The 14,405-nt window shown below is 53.6% G+C and overlaps 1 protein-coding gene across 3 annotated transcripts; it reads left to right on the top strand.

Moving 5' to 3' along the window:
• The first annotated feature begins 1,661 nt into the window (after positions 1 to 1,661).
• On the top strand, positions 1,662 to 11,394 carry DOLPP1 (dolichyldiphosphatase 1). 3 transcript variants are annotated; one of them, XM_037797497.1, is made up of 9 exons: positions 1,712 to 1,777; positions 3,427 to 3,659; positions 5,391 to 5,491; positions 5,776 to 5,860; positions 5,955 to 6,054; positions 6,268 to 6,366; positions 6,943 to 7,071; positions 7,587 to 7,676; positions 9,522 to 11,394. In XM_037797497.1, exons 2-9 carry the CDS (start codon positions 3,617 to 3,619, stop codon positions 9,556 to 9,558), a joined length of 684 nt encoding a protein of 227 aa, XP_037653425.1. In that variant the 5' UTR covers positions 1,712 to 1,777; positions 3,427 to 3,616; the 3' UTR covers positions 9,559 to 11,394. The 3 variants fall into 3 exon arrangements, with proteins under 3 accessions (XP_037653424.1, XP_037653425.1, XP_037653426.1); XM_037797496.1 differs by lacking the exon at positions 3,427 to 3,659 and having other exon boundaries at positions 1,662 to 1,777; XM_037797498.1 differs by lacking the exons at positions 1,712 to 1,777; positions 3,427 to 3,659 and adding an exon at positions 1,957 to 2,385.
• Positions 11,395 to 14,405: the final 3,011 nt, after the last annotated feature.

Raw genomic sequence — 14,405 nt, 5'->3', positions numbered from 1 at the left:
TCCTGCCTCTCAGAGGTTAACAATGGCAGAGTCTGAAGTAGCTGAGGACAGGTGACAGGGAAGTGGGGCCGGCTGACCCTGGCAAGCCCAGGCTGGTCTGGGGAGGGAGCTGAGCACAAGTGAGCCAGGACCAGGGGGCCCTGCCCAGCTCGGTGGGTTCTAAGTCCCTGTAACACCGACCCCCCCCACCCCTACCCACCCTGCCCAGCCTTCAGTCTTGGCTCCAGCTACCCAGTAGGCTTGTAGAATGAGGCACTCTGGTCAGTAGGATTCCTCGGTTTATTCTTCTCTTCACCTCACAAGCATTACATCATTTACCAGGCACTTGCTCTGGGCTAGCCTGGACCCTGTCCTCATGTTGCCCAGGGATTCTCCAGCAGTGGCTGGAACCACCTGCATCAAAACCCCCAGTTCACATAAGAATGCAGACTCCAAGGCTGCAACCCAGACCTATTGGATAAGCCCCAGTGGGGTCCAGGAATCTGCATTCTCTACAAGCTGATCCAGGTGCTCCATGAAGACAGAGAACCCATGGCTTAGTAGGCGAGACATAAAAGGAACCAACTACACTCCGGTGTGGTCAGCCCTGAGGTGGGAAATGGGACGCAACTGTGGGAACCTAGTGGAGGCCCCTCATCTGGCAGAGGAAACCTCTAGGTGAGAACCGACACTTGAGCTGGACTTGGCCAGGCAAAGTGGGGCAGGAGGGGTGGTGCATTCCAGGCAGTGGAACAACCTGTGCAAAGGCTGGGAAACAAGGGGGAGTCAGGCATTTTACCTGGACTGCGAGTAATTCAATCTGGTGGGACAGTGAGTGGGGGTAGGAGAGGTGGGTGGGAATGTGCGGCTGTTTACAAAGGGCCTTGTAGACCACTGAAAGGAATGTTTGCGGAAAGCTGAGGAGTAAGTGGGAAACAGACTTCTTGTTTAAAATGCTCTCAAGATCCTCATCAAGTAGGCTAAATGTGACTGAATCAGCAAATTTTGCGTTAAAGAATGAAAGATGGAAGGAGCTCTTCTTAATCTCAATTAAGCTTCTTTTAGGTAAGCTCATTCAGGGCGCTACTGTGTGCCCCAGCCCTCGCACTTCAACAGCTGTCTGCTTTGTGCCGACAGAAGAGGGCAGAGAAAACAGGTCCCTTCTGGGGCATTGGCCTCTTTTTACTCAGACGAAAAGTGGATTTGCTCAGACTCCACCGTGCCGAAGCTGCCTCTCCGCTTGGAGCATGCGCTCTGACAGGAGTCCAGGTCCAGTCAATCCGGGGCGGGCTGTGGGTAACTGGGAAGCCTTCACTCCCGGAGCACGTCCCAACGAAACCAAAGCTCCCACCAAAGTCCAACACGCCCCCCAAGCTAGCGCCTGATTGGCCCGCCTTACCCACCCTTCGGTTCTGTCTCATAGTTTGATTGGTTGTCCTGTTCTCCGTGCTGTGCTAGAACCCTCCCCTTTCCCGATTGGCCAGACACCTACCTGCGGTAGTCCCGGATTGGGCGCTAACTTGGTCGACTCGCAGGCCCCTAGGGGCCCCGCTTTCTGATTCGCTGCTCGGGCCAGCCTCAAGGCCTGCACACTGAATGGCTGCGCCGCTACCTGTATCAGCTTCCGATTGGGTGCACGGAACCTTCCCGGCGTGATAGGTCAGAACCACCGTCCCCCTGACTCCCCATTGGTTGCTCCGCGAAGCCCGGTCTCCGGGTAAGATGGCAGCGGACGGACAGTGCTCGCTCCCCGCTTCATGGCGGCCGGTGACCCTCACCCACGTCGAATATCCTGCAGGTAAAAAGCGACCCTGGCTCCGAGGGCGCCTTCCCAGGTCCGGCCCCTAAGCCTTGGGCGCTTAGGCTTGCGCGAGCCTGAGGAAGGGGTGCCAGGGGATCGGGTTGGGAACTGTCAAATAGTGAGCCATGGAGGGGCTCGGCCGGCGCGCGGCGCGCAGGCGCAGTGATGTGGCGATGAGACGGGCGAAATTGTGAGCCTCTAGTTTGCGCACTCTGCGCTTGCGCGACTGGGCGCTCCCCCGGATCCTGGGGCGCGGGGCGGGCTGTAATGGGGCGGTGGTCTTCTGTGAGCGGGAATGGATCTCTGGCCTGGACCTTGCCCCTTCTTCCCCGCCCTCTCCGGATCCAGAGAGTCCGAACTATCTTCACGGCGTGCAAGGGGAATGCCTGTTTCCTTCAAACAGTGCTTTGGGGCAGCCTGAAAGAATTCCCCGTTGCTGGGGGTGTGCAAGCCGAGGCCAGGCAGCTATTCGAGTAGCTTCGTGGTACCACGCCCTGAGCAGGGCTCCACAGCAGAAGGGACCTGGTGAGGGGGCAGGCAGCCCCAGAGATCTTGACTTCTGGGACTTGCAATCAGATATTCTCTACAAGTGCTGGGTTTTGCAGGTGAGAGATTCATTAGCAACCGTGCAGGAGGTAGTCTAGTGGAGTGAGTCATAGGGTCCGAAATCTGGGTTCAGTTCAGGATGAGGCCTTGTGCAAGTGACTTCACTTCTTTGTGCGTCAGTAACTTCATCCCTAAAATGGGACTAATCACAGAGCCTCCCTGCTAGCAGCGGTGTGAGAATCAGATAACACCAGGCTTGAGGACTGCTGAGCTCAGGGTCTGGGGCACACAGTAAATATGCAGTAAATTCTGCAATTAATATTATCCCACCTTCCCAGGGCCTTTGCAATTTCACCCCTCCCTCCCTGGGTTGAATGGTTGGGTACAGGATGAGGCTGGGGTCTTCTCCTGGAGCCCTGGTTACCCCAGGGAAAGGCCTGCTCTGCTGCTCTCATGGCCAGGGATGTGAGAAAGGGCCCTGCTCAAGAGCCCTGAGGCTGGAAGCCAGGGGCCTTTGATCCTGGGTGTTCTGGGTTATATTGGGAGTGGGGCCGCCCTGCCAGGTGCTGAGCCCTTCCAGCCTGCCTGCCCACCATTTGTCCATTCATTCATTCCCAAGCATCCACTGAGTGCCTCCTGAGGGCTTGGATCATAGTGCGGCAAGGCCAGAGTTGCTGACAGCATCTGCAGAAAGGCCTGGGGTTAGCTCTGACTGTGAGGGTTTCAAATGGTGCCCTTCTGGACTGTAAAAAAAAACCCACTTTATAGGACAGAAACCAAGTTCTGGAAAGGGGAAGGGACTTGAGATCTTGTGACCACCCTCCCTGGCCTCAAAGTAGCTTCTCAGAGCCCTCACAGTCTAACAAATGCAATAAGAAGGAACCTGGCAATTGTGAACAGCGTGATGTAGGCTGTGATGGGGGACCCTTTGCAGGGACTGTGGTTGCCTAGAGGAGGGACCTGGCTGAGCTTGGGGGCCATGCAACAAAGGTCCAGTGCCCTGGAAACTCTTCTGTGATTCCCTGCACTCATCCTTTCTTTCCCTCATCACACTCGTAGTTGCTTCATTCATTCATTTACTTGGCCTATATTTTTTTAAGCCCAGTTAAGTGCCAGGTGCTGTGCTGGTCTTGGAGGACAGAGTGGAGTGTAAAAAGACCCTATCCTACTCCCATGGAGCCTACAGTGTAGAGGAAGAGACAGACATTCGTCCAGTATCTACACTAATGAGTGGATCGTGGATGACTACAGATTCCCCTGCCAGATTAGATCTCTACAACAGCAGAGGCCATGTCTGGTTTTTTTATTTTGTTTGTTTTGTTTTGCTTCTGTGGTGAGTGGTGGGTATTTAATGTATACTGATTGAGTTAATCCAGATGCCATCCAAATTGGGGAAAAGGTATATGCACAGGTCCAGAAGTAGGACAGAGCACAGTGCATCCAGGCAGCTAGAGTTAGTTCCTTGGAGCTGGAGCAGAGGGTGGGAAGGAAGCAAGGCCAGGATTGTGCAGGGTTTGATGAGCTGGGCTGAGGTTGGACTTATCCCAAGGGCAGTGGGAGCTATGGAGGAGCTTGGATCAGAGAGCAGCAAGGCCAGAGTTGCTGACAGCATCTGCAGAAAGGCCCGGGGTTAGCTCTGTCTGTGAGACAGGCCATGGAGAAGGCCAAAGGTTTAAGGGCACCAGCCTTTTCCTGTCCTCACACCCAGTGTCCCAGGGGTCAGTTGGATGACTGAGAGACCCAGAATCTCAGGACTGAAATAGGCCAGGCCATTGTTTGGATGGGGGGTGGGGCAGAGGCCCAGAAAAGGGAAGGGCCTTCTCCATTGTCACCCAGCACTGGCACTTGAACCCAGGCTGATTCTCCATTCTCCCAGACCAACTCTACGTCAGCCCTACCTTGAGTAGATGGGTGTGAGGCATGTACACCTCTCTCTTCAGGCTTGGGCTCTGCCCCCATGTGAGCACCTTCCTTGATGCCTGCCTAAGGCCAGGCTGGTGGCATGGGCCATTACCTACCCTGGGTCCTCCCAGTATGAAAGTGTCCTGGGTGCTGGGCATTGAGCTGGCATCTCAAAAACCCCATCTCATCAAATGCTCACACAATCATGGGAGGTAGGTACTAATATCCCCATTTCACAGGTGAAATAGTTGAGGCTCGGAGAGGTAAAGTCCTTGCCTGAGGTCATGCAGCCGGCAAGTGTTAGCACTGAAACTGAATCATGCCCTCTGACCGTGTAACCATGTAGCTGCCCTGTCTCAAATGGTGAAGGTGGCTTGTGGACCCAGGCTCAGTCCTGCCCCGGAACAGGGGGGAAAGAGGGTGTCATCTCAGCATCCCCATCACTCAAAATGAGCCAGTGGTCCTCACACTGCCTCCATCCCAATCCTGTTGGGGGGGTAAAGAGCAGGTGACTAGACCAATTTCTTGCAGGTGGAGAAGTGGTGAGAAACTATTATGGTGATAGGCCACCATATTGGGCAGCTCAGCTTCCTCCCCGGTCTTGGTCCCTGTCCGAGTTGTCAGTGTGAATCCGAGTCTGTGTGGTGCCCAGAGAATACCAGGCTTCCCTGGAGATCCAGAGCTTGGCCAGGGCAGCCCCAGGCCCTCTGGGCTGCCTCCCTGACACAGGGCGCAGCCTTTGGAGTCAGACCAAGCTGTGTTCAAGTTCCTGCTTTAGTGGGGGTGATGGGGAAAGAACCTGGATCAAGTCTTCTAGTCCAGGTCCAGCCTCTTTTTGGCTCTACTTTGGGTAAGTCACATAACCTCTCTGGGAATAGTAAAGACAAACCTGCTCCAAACTCATGATGCATGAACTTGAGTAAGTGCTCAGTAAACAGACACTTTCACATCTTGCCTATGACTTGAGTTGGCAGGTAGATCGAAGCATCTGTAGCTGCTTGGCCCCATGCTCCAGGCCCTGCCAGGGACTTCCTTTCTGGCTCAGGCCCTATTTGGGCAACTTCAGGACTTGTTGGGAGTGGGGCCCCATGTGTGGGTGGTTGACCCTGTTCTAGATGCCTGTGCTGTGTCCTCATCCTGTTCTCTTCCCTTCCTCCTCCAGGTGATCTCTCTGGCCGCCTCCTTGCCTACATGAGCCTCAGCCCCATATTCATCATCGTTGGTTTTGTGACCCTCGTCATATTCAAGCGGGAGCTGCACACGGTGAGCATAACTCTGTCTGCCCACTCTGCTTGCTCCCAAGTGCTTCTCCCGCTAGGAGGAGGGGGCCATGACCATTGGGCAGCCCTGTCTGCCCCTCATCCCAGGTGCTTTCTTTTCCCTTCCATGCTTCCACTTTTTTTTGAGGTTTGTGGAATTTTCTGGCTAGTTCTAGGTTTATCCATGAGTTGGGCTGGAAGGTCCAGTCAGAGGCCATGGACTTTGGGGTTGGGCAGTGACCAATAGGTACACAGAGGCCCAACTGATCATACATCTTAACCTGACAGATCTCGTTCCTTGGGGGCCTGGCACTGAATGAGGGGGTCAACTGGCTGATCAAACACGTCATCCAGGAGCCGCGGCCCTGTGGAGGTAGGGCGTGGGTGGCAGGGGCCTGGTATCCCTGGGTTGGGGCATTACTGGATGGCCTGCGTTCTTCCATGATGCCCTATTCTCTCTCTTCCAGGCCCGCACGTGGCAGTGGGCACTAAGTACGGGATGCCCTCCAGCCATTCCCAGTTTATGTGGTTCTTCTCCGTTTATTCCTTCCTTTTCCTGTATTTAAGGTGAGCTTTTGCCCCCACTAGGTGGCTGCAGTGGCCCAGGCTGGGCTTTGCCAGGTACTCACTGCTAGCCCTTTGGATGTCCCTTGGGGCTTGGCCTCCACTAAGGGATGGAGGAGCTGGAGCCAAAGTGGAAGGCGCCCAGGGAGCATTTGAATGGAGCTCTTTGGGAGTTCAGGGCTCCAGGCTGTCAGCTGAGGAGCCCTGTTTTCCCAGAATGCACCAAACGAACAACGCCAGGTTCCTGGACTTGCTGTGGAGGCACGTGCTCTCCCTGGGGCTCCTCACCACGGCCTTTCTAGTCTCCTACAGCAGGTACAGAGGGAGGGAAAGCACCCCCCCACACACACCCCCCGCACCCCCTCCAGCTCAGGGTCTTTTTGCAATCTTGGTCCCTGTTGGAGTCCTCAGTGTGGAACCTAGTCCTGAAGCCTGTAGGTCAGGATTGGGAGAGGGGTCCCAGGCCTCTGGTTTTAAAGGGACAGGGTTCCAGCTGCCCCTTCCAGCCCAGCCCCTGTCTCACTTCCTGGCTGAGCCCAAGGTTCTGGGGACACCTCCATATATCAGCCATCCGTTCCCAGTGTCTGGGAAGAGCCCCTTGCAGATGAACTCAGAGCTCAAGGGCTGGATGGGAGGGAGGCCGATCCCAGCTGAGTCACCCTTCCCCTACCCCTTTACTTCTGGATCCAGGGAAGCAGTTATGGTCCAACCCCCTGCTTCCTTCTGGAAGTTGATCTGAGGCTATGTGTCCATGGGAGTCCATGTCCTGTCTATATGTGGGTCTCCACATGTGCATGCACAGGTCCCTGGGAAGCTGGCACTTGGGCATGAGGGATTGTACAGGCCTGTCTCTGGCTGGCTCTCATGGGCTCCCTTCTGGCTTTGGCCTAGGGTCTACCTGCTGTACCACACCTGGAGCCAGGTGCTCTATGGGGGCATCGCTGGGAGCATCATGGCCGTTGCCTGGTTCGTCTTCACCCAGGAGGTCCTCACCCCACTGTTCCCCAGGATAGCAGCCTGGTAATGGCCTCCTACCATCCCGGGGATCAGGCTGTGGCCCTTGTCCCCTCTATGGACAGGGCCATCGGTGGGAGGACCCAGGCATCCTGACCCAGCCCTGGTCTCCCTGGGGGGCCACTCTCCCCAGGCTTCTGGTGGGCAAAAGACCACAGGCCCCCATTTGCCTGGCTTCCACCTCCCCCAGGGGCGTTGCTGCAGAGACGCAGGGGATGTCCTAGGCTCAGAAGCCCAGGGGCCATCCTCTGTCTTCACCTGGGCTCTCAGGAACTCAGAAAAGAGCCTGAGTCCTGTGGGGCTGTGTTTACTGTGGAGTGGTGGTAGTGCCCCTGCCTGAAGGTAACACAGGTGACATATTTGGGTCACTCATTGGCTCTGGGATCTCAATCCAGGCAAAGACTCTCTGGGCAGTGGGAGGAAGGTGCAGTGCCAGCCTCAGGCATTCATGGGACCATCAGGGCATGTGACAGGCTCATGCCCTGATGTGACCCTGGCTTTCTGGATGTCTGTCTTTCCAGGCCCATCTCTGAGTTCTTCCTAATCCGAGACACAAGCCTCATTCCCAATGTCCTCTGGTTTGAGTACACAGTGACCCGGGCAGAAGCCAGGTGAGTCAAGGGGACGGCAATCACCAGGTCCTGGCTTGGTAGGAACAGCGATTGCCCGTGTTTTGGAAGGCCCCCCAAGAGCCAGGCACTTGGCCTAAGCACTTTTATTGCATGGCCTCATCGAGTCCTCTTTGGTCCCCATTTTACAGATAAGAAAACAGGCTTAGATAGGAGAAGGGAAGTCCCTTGCCCAACGTCTGGCAGCTAGTGAATGGGGCTGCTGGGTCTTGACTCCAGGCTCTCTGACCCAGAGCCTGTGCTTTTAACCTCTATGGCCCAGAACTGGAAACCTGGGCAGCTGAGGTTCTTGGGGCACCTGGATATGCACATCCCTTGGGATTGTTTAGTCCAGATGCCTCCTTTTATACCTGGGTAAACTGAGGCACAGTGAGTTGGGGCAAAGCTAGGCTTTGGAGTCTCCTGACTTCCAGTCTCCTATTCCACTCACCCCATATCCTGGTGGGGGGTGGGGTGGTTCTTTCCTGGGTTCAGAGGGGAGGGGGGCAGGGATCAGCCTTCAGGGGCGGAAGGAGAAGACTGGGAGGTTTCCCAAGGAACTGGTGAGAGGAGCTGTGGGTTGGGGCGCAGGCCAGCGTAGCGGCCTGAAGTGTGTTTAGTGCATCGTGGTCCAAATTATCCTAATGAACTTAAGGATAAAGCCCTAGATCCATAAGGAAAGGGGATTTGAGGAGTTAGGGCAAGGCAATCCCATTAGTCACGGAAAGGCCACAGCTGGCCCCTGGCTGAGTGCTCCACCTGGCTTCCAGAGTGGCCAGCCTGTCCTGCCCTGTCCTGCCTGCCTGGCTGCCGCCTGCCTTCACTTACCCGAATCTCCGCGTACGCCCGCTCTGTGCCAGGCTTTGCGCTGGGGATGAGCACAGCCTGAGACGGTCAGTGTCCACCCTCAGGAGGTGCACAGCCGGCAGGGGAGATAGACATGACCAGATGGTGGCCCGAGGAATGCTGTATCTACCTGTGTGAGCAGTGCCATGGGCCGAAGCCCCGAGTCTTCAAGAGCTTGTGACAGGGACCCAGTGTGGGGTGGGGTCGGGGCTGGCTCACCAGGCAACACACCTGAGCAGTGAGGAGGAGCCCCTGTTGAAGTTAGGGGCTGGCGGGCAGCATGTTCTCAGCAGAGGGAAGAGCATGTGCCGAGCTCCTGAGGCAGGACTGAGCTCAGGGAGTCTGCTGAACAGACAGAGGCTGGTGGGGCCGGAACCCAGGGAGCAAGGGGGAGGAGACGTGGGATGCACCAGGGCCAGAGAGTGTAACTGCGGGACCCTGGGCAATCCCATTTCTCCTTTCTGAGCCTCAGCCCAGCCCCTCCAGAAAATGGGGGTGATTATCCCAACTTCTCTCAAATTTCCTGGGCACACCCCCAAACCAGGTGCTCAAATCCTCCTCTTTAATCTCCATCATTGGTTCTCCTGCCTTCGTTTACATACCTCCCGAAGGGAGAGCTCACTACCTTTTTGTAATTGTTTTGGTTGTAATAACAGTCCTACTTAACACTGGCTGTGTACATAAAGGGGGAACTTCCCATAATTAGTTGGAGTCTGGTCAGGTCCCTCTAGCCTCTGTTGTCTCATCTGGCACCCCCTACTCCCACCCTGACCTAACTCCATTTCCTGGGCTCCAGAGCTGAGATATCCTTGATACGGGCCCAGCCAGAGAAGAGAGCTTGACCCCTAGGTCTGAGGTCCCAATTCCCAGAGGAGCTCTGACTGGTCCAGTTTGGGATAGGCATTGCCCATTTGTTAAGACTATGGGTGGGGAGGGACAGCTAAGAGGGCAGGTCACTGAGCACTAGGCATCCCCAAACCTGACCCCATTCCCCTCTTTCAGGAACAGACAACGCAAGCTGGGGACGAAACTGCAGTGACCAGTGGGTGTGGCTGGGTCCAGCCTCCAGGTCTGGCCTGCACAACGCATTGTAGGGTGGACGGGACAATGGACAGAGGGATGAAGCAGAGACTTCTACAGACCCAAGTCACCAAGTGGAGCCTTTTTTTTCTTATTTTTATTTTAATGAACAAGGTGGACCAAAGGGTTGAGCCAGCCCCTCAACCAGGACCCTGGAGGGCCTGCTGCCAGGGGGCCACAAGGCCAGAGACCCTCGCTGTGCTGCTACCAGCCCCTGGTCGGGCAGAAAGTGTCCTTGGCATAGGCACCAGGGATGTGGGGTAGAGAAGGAGGGCTTGTGCCTCTGGTCTCGGGGCCAAGAAATCCAGGTGGTGTGAAAAATACATACTATTTATTTTTTGGTTTTTGTCAAAGGCAGAATGGATCTTGGAGATGGGGCCAGCAGAATCTGTTCTGTGGTGGCTGCACAGAGTTGCCCAGGTCAGCTTCTCAGGCCCTTTGCTCTGAGCCCTGGGTTCAGACTGTTCCTCCCTGGGCCTAAGGGGTGGCCTGGGGGGCCAGGAGGAAAGGGGCCACCCCCATCCCCTCCCTGCCACCATTGCCGTTCCAGAACCTCGTTCAGTGTTTCCTTGTCTGGGGGTGAGGGCCCAGAGAAAGCATGCGTCTGGCAGCTGCTATCATTGTGTTTTACCCTGTATTGACCCCATATCACAAGGGCTTTCGCTGGTCTTCTGTCCCCAGGACAGTGGTTCCTTTCTGACAAAGAGCCTGCACATTGTGGGTGAGCAAACCCAAGCTGTTTACAGCTCTTTTTTTTGTCCTGACATCTAGTAGCAGTTAGTCTTCATTCCCACTCGAACAAAATGCAAAAGAACCAGGAGCTGGGGTGAGAAGAGTAGGGCAATGGGTGCCTGACATCTCCCTCCCTTCCCTCTGCGTGCTCTGAACATGTTCTTGTCCTTCCTGACCCATCTCTGATGATCTGGGAACCCTCTCAAGTTCACCCTCGAGCCTGTGTCTGGGGTCTGGGCTCACAGATCCCCCACGGGCCCAGCTCAGAGGAGGGCTCCTCCTGAAGGGACCTGCTCTCCATAAGTCACTCTGGAACGGGGTCACGGGAAGGAGATGCTTCCAGACTTGGGAGTTTCTTGAACTATACCAGGCCACTCAGGACCTGTGTTTGAATCCTTTTTTCCCCTCTTTTTTACTTTGTGGAGATTCCTAATCTGCTGCTGAAGCACAATTTTTTGGTGCTTTCTTTTCTCTCATTTATTAAAGACAGTGTCCAAAAGCCATTCCAGATGCTAGGACCAGGGGCTTATTTCTGGGGAAGGTAGGTCAGTCCCCACATTTTCCTCCCCTTCCCTTGTTATTTTTATTTTTTACGTTTTTCCTGAGACAAGCCAAGTAGGAGGTGGTTTAAGAAAATCGATGAAATTGTTTACTATTGTTTTAGAATAAAATCTTAAGCTCTGGCAGCTTGAGCACATGTTGACCTGAGCTCGTGGGAGAAGGCTGGTGAGAACTGTAGGACAGCTGAACCGAGGGGCAAGGATATGGTTAAGATCATAACAGTTATCTTCAGCAGCTCCAAGACATCTAGTCCCCTCCAGCTCCCAAAGGAGTTTGAATTGGCTCTGTGACACTTCCCACAGGGGTTTGCCCAGCATCTGGTTCTCTCTCTCCAGTGAGGAGACCTCAGTACCTTACTGAGATCCATTATCTCATGACCAGACACCTCTCAGCGTCAGGAAGTCTTCCCTTCTTTTCAGTCCCTGGAAAGAAATCTACCTCCCTGTGTGGTCTTTGCTAGCTCTGGCTCTGCCCTCAATAAACTTTGTTCTTTCATTTGACAGCCCTTGAGGACTGGGAACAGCCAACTTGCCCTTCCTAAATTGCCTCCAGAAAAAAAAAAGTCTCCAATTTCTTTGTTTAATTCGCTACTTTCTGAATGCATGATGAGTTAGTATAACTCGTTTTGGAAGAAAAAAAAAGCTGGGGTTTTGGAGGCCTTGTAAGAATAAAATGAATACAGGTCAAACCCAACGGCTGGGCCAAGGTGGAGAGCCTACTCCTTCCTTGGGTACATCAAGCTGAGATGCAAAAAGGCTACACCGTCACAGTGAGCGTGAATCAGGAGTAATCCCATCCTCCCCTGAGCTTGAAGGCCGAGTTCAGGTCCCTTCAGTGGTCCACAGAAATTCAGTTAAGGTGCCTTTAGACGGGTAGTGATCTCAGGCGTGTGGCAAAAGCAAAGAAGTCCCTGGAGGAAGGAACCTTAATCCTGGACTTAAAATCATTTTAAAATCATTTTAAAATTACAGTGACCACCATATAGACAAAGATGACCAGGTGCAAAAGGAAACGACAACATGATTCAGAAACAGACAACAGAAAGAGACCCACAGATGTTCCAGATATTAGAATTATCAGGCGCACATTGTAAATTGTTTTACTATTTTAAAAAAATAGAAGACAAACTTGAAAATGTCTTTAAGGATCAGGAAACTATAAAGTGGGCTTAGGCAGATTAAAAATGAATCAAAATTGAAAAAAAGTAGCTGAAAAAGAACTCAACATGTAGGTTGACTAGCAGTCTAGGCACAGTTGAAGACATAAGTAAAATGCAGCATGGAAGAGAAAAAGGGCTGTCTGTTGGGCCCAGCTCTTGGGTATTCAGTGTTCACCTCAGGCTCACCATGTCCCGAGCCAAACTCATTTGACACCCCAACCCCACTTCAGACTCCTAGAAAAGTTTCCTTCTGGTATTGCAATGTGTAGCCTTGGGCTGTAAGTCCAACTCCTTCACCTGTTCAGTCGGTCACCAAATTCTGTTTGCTCCATTCAAGCATCTTTGAAATCTGTCCGCTGTCCTCTACCTCCAAGGCCGCCATGTTGGTCCAGGCTACTACCAGTACTTTGCCTGGAGGCAACAGTTTCCCTAGAGGTTCCCCTCATCCCTGCCTCCAGTCCAGCCCCTCACTCCATTCCTCACACTAAAGCAGGCACAGCGTCTTCCTGAGACAGATTCAGCCATGTAACCCTCCTCTCAGACTTCCCAGTGATTTGGGATAAAGCTTAACCTGGCCCTTGGGCAAGACCCCATGCTATCTGGTCCCCACCTCCTCGGGCTTGCTCCGGGCCTGCACCTGGACTCCAAACCCTGCATTTTCCCAATGAAGAGATCAAAAATAGAGTTCACATTAACTTGGATGTGTAATCTTTAGGGGATGTAGATGAAGGCCATATGTCTACTTATCTTTAATTCATTTATTTTATTACATGTTCAAGTGATCTATTACATAAAATACATAGGACAGTTCTTTTCTACTTGTATTTTGCCACATGCACACACAAAAAAATCCATTTTTTTCCCCTGTGTCTTCGGCATTAGGGTCTGGTCACTCCTGGGGCCACCTCTGGTTGGCTAGTCAGGTTCTGGAGCCACTGTCTTCACTACAGCCAAGCAATTTGAGATAAAGCAGCACCTTTTGAATTTCATGCACGATGCTGTCACTGGAAATTTTATCCCAAGCCACAAGTGGCCACGGGTGTAACATTCAGACAGGTGGATTTTTAAAAATCTATCCTGTAGGAGTGTCATCGTGTTCTCCACCAACAACCACTTACCTTATTGCTTTCCCAGGGATCTTTAAAGCACTTGCTTATCCCAGCACCCAACACTTGTAAATTATGGGGTCACCGCCACACCCCCAGAATCACTACTGAATCTTCATTGTGCCTTTGCCCTCTTTTTCACCAGCTCTACTAAGGGGCCCCAAGCCTCCACCTAATAGTGATTGAGGTTGTTTTAGGTATTAATTTATCTTCCCCAAACAGTACTTTATGGCTTGAAAGAATTGAGCAGGCCCTTCAACTAGACCTGTAACAACTCAAATGTAAGCAATGCCATCCTCACCTCTGAGGGGTAACTCGGGGCTGGGGGTGACAGTCCTGGCTTTGTTCAGACCTTCATGGTTCTTAGGATTTGTAGTTCCTGAATCCTGGGCCCTTCGCCTCTGGGTGTCCCTGCTGCCTGGGTGGATTTCATTTGTTGCTGCTGCAGGCTGGGTTGGGTGTGGCCCCACACAAGCACTGCTTACACAGCATTCTTACCTCCTGCTGTGGCCCTTGCTCCCTTAAGACCCCCGACGCCCCCAAGGGAACATCACTGCCACTGAACAGATGAGGAAACCTGGCTTGGGAAGATAAGCAATGAAGCTTAGTGGGGACCTGTGCACCCACCCCGGGGGAGTTCTCTTCTGGGCCTGCCTGCCCACAGCCCTTCAACAGTTCTTCTCCTCTGGCTGGTCACCCCGCCCTGCCAGCCTCGCTGGGTCCAGAGGAACTGCCAGGCCTAGGGGAAACACCTCTCGTTCCCTGGGGGCCTTGGGCAAGTGGCATGCTCTCTCCGGGCCTCTCACCCTCTCATAGTGGTAGGATGACAGGTCAGGCCATGGCTGCATTTTGACATGCTCCCCTGACATGCTCCCTAAGGGGCTTGGTTATAGGGGCTCGTCAGACCCTGGCCTGGAGGAGACAAGAGTGGCCTCTGTGAATCTCTGCTCTTCCATTTAGTTGTTCAGTGACTTTAACCTCTCTGAGCCTGTTTCCTTATCCAAAAAAATGGAGAAAACAGGCCATGAAGCACTTCACTTGCAGTCTTAGAAACCTACTCCTCCCTCCCTGTCAATATTTGCCCTTGGGGCTTCATTATGTATCTCCTGTGACAGCCAGTAACCCTCAGAGGGGATGGTACAGTACACTTGACTTCGGCAGGACACGTGGTCTCTGCCAGGTGCATGGAGCTGGGAGTGTGTATAAAGTTCTGATCAGGTGACGGCCTCCTCCAGCCTATCCCCAGGA

This window comes from Choloepus didactylus, chromosome 10, assembly GCF_015220235.1.
Source record: "Choloepus didactylus isolate mChoDid1 chromosome 10, mChoDid1.pri, whole genome shotgun sequence".
NCBI lineage: Eukaryota > Metazoa > Chordata > Mammalia > Pilosa > Megalonychidae > Choloepus > Choloepus didactylus.
This window is presented reverse-complemented; position numbering and strand designations above follow the sequence as displayed.

What these genes read in the sequence shown, in the direction of transcription:
- DOLPP1 (XM_037797496.1), top strand. Translation starts at nt 1,702, where the DNA reads ATGGCAGCGGACGGACAGTGCTCGCTCCCCGCTTCATGGCGGCCGGTG. An exon ending in CCACGTCGAATATCCTGCAG is followed by an intron (nt 1,778 to 5,390) that starts GTAAAAAGCGAC and finishes TTCCTCCTCCAG; the next exon opens with GTGATCTCTCTGGCCGCCTC. An exon ending in TTCCCCAGGATAGCAGCCTG is followed by an intron (nt 7,072 to 7,586) that starts GTAATGGCCTCC and finishes CTGTCTTTCCAG; the next exon opens with GCCCATCTCTGAGTTCTTCC.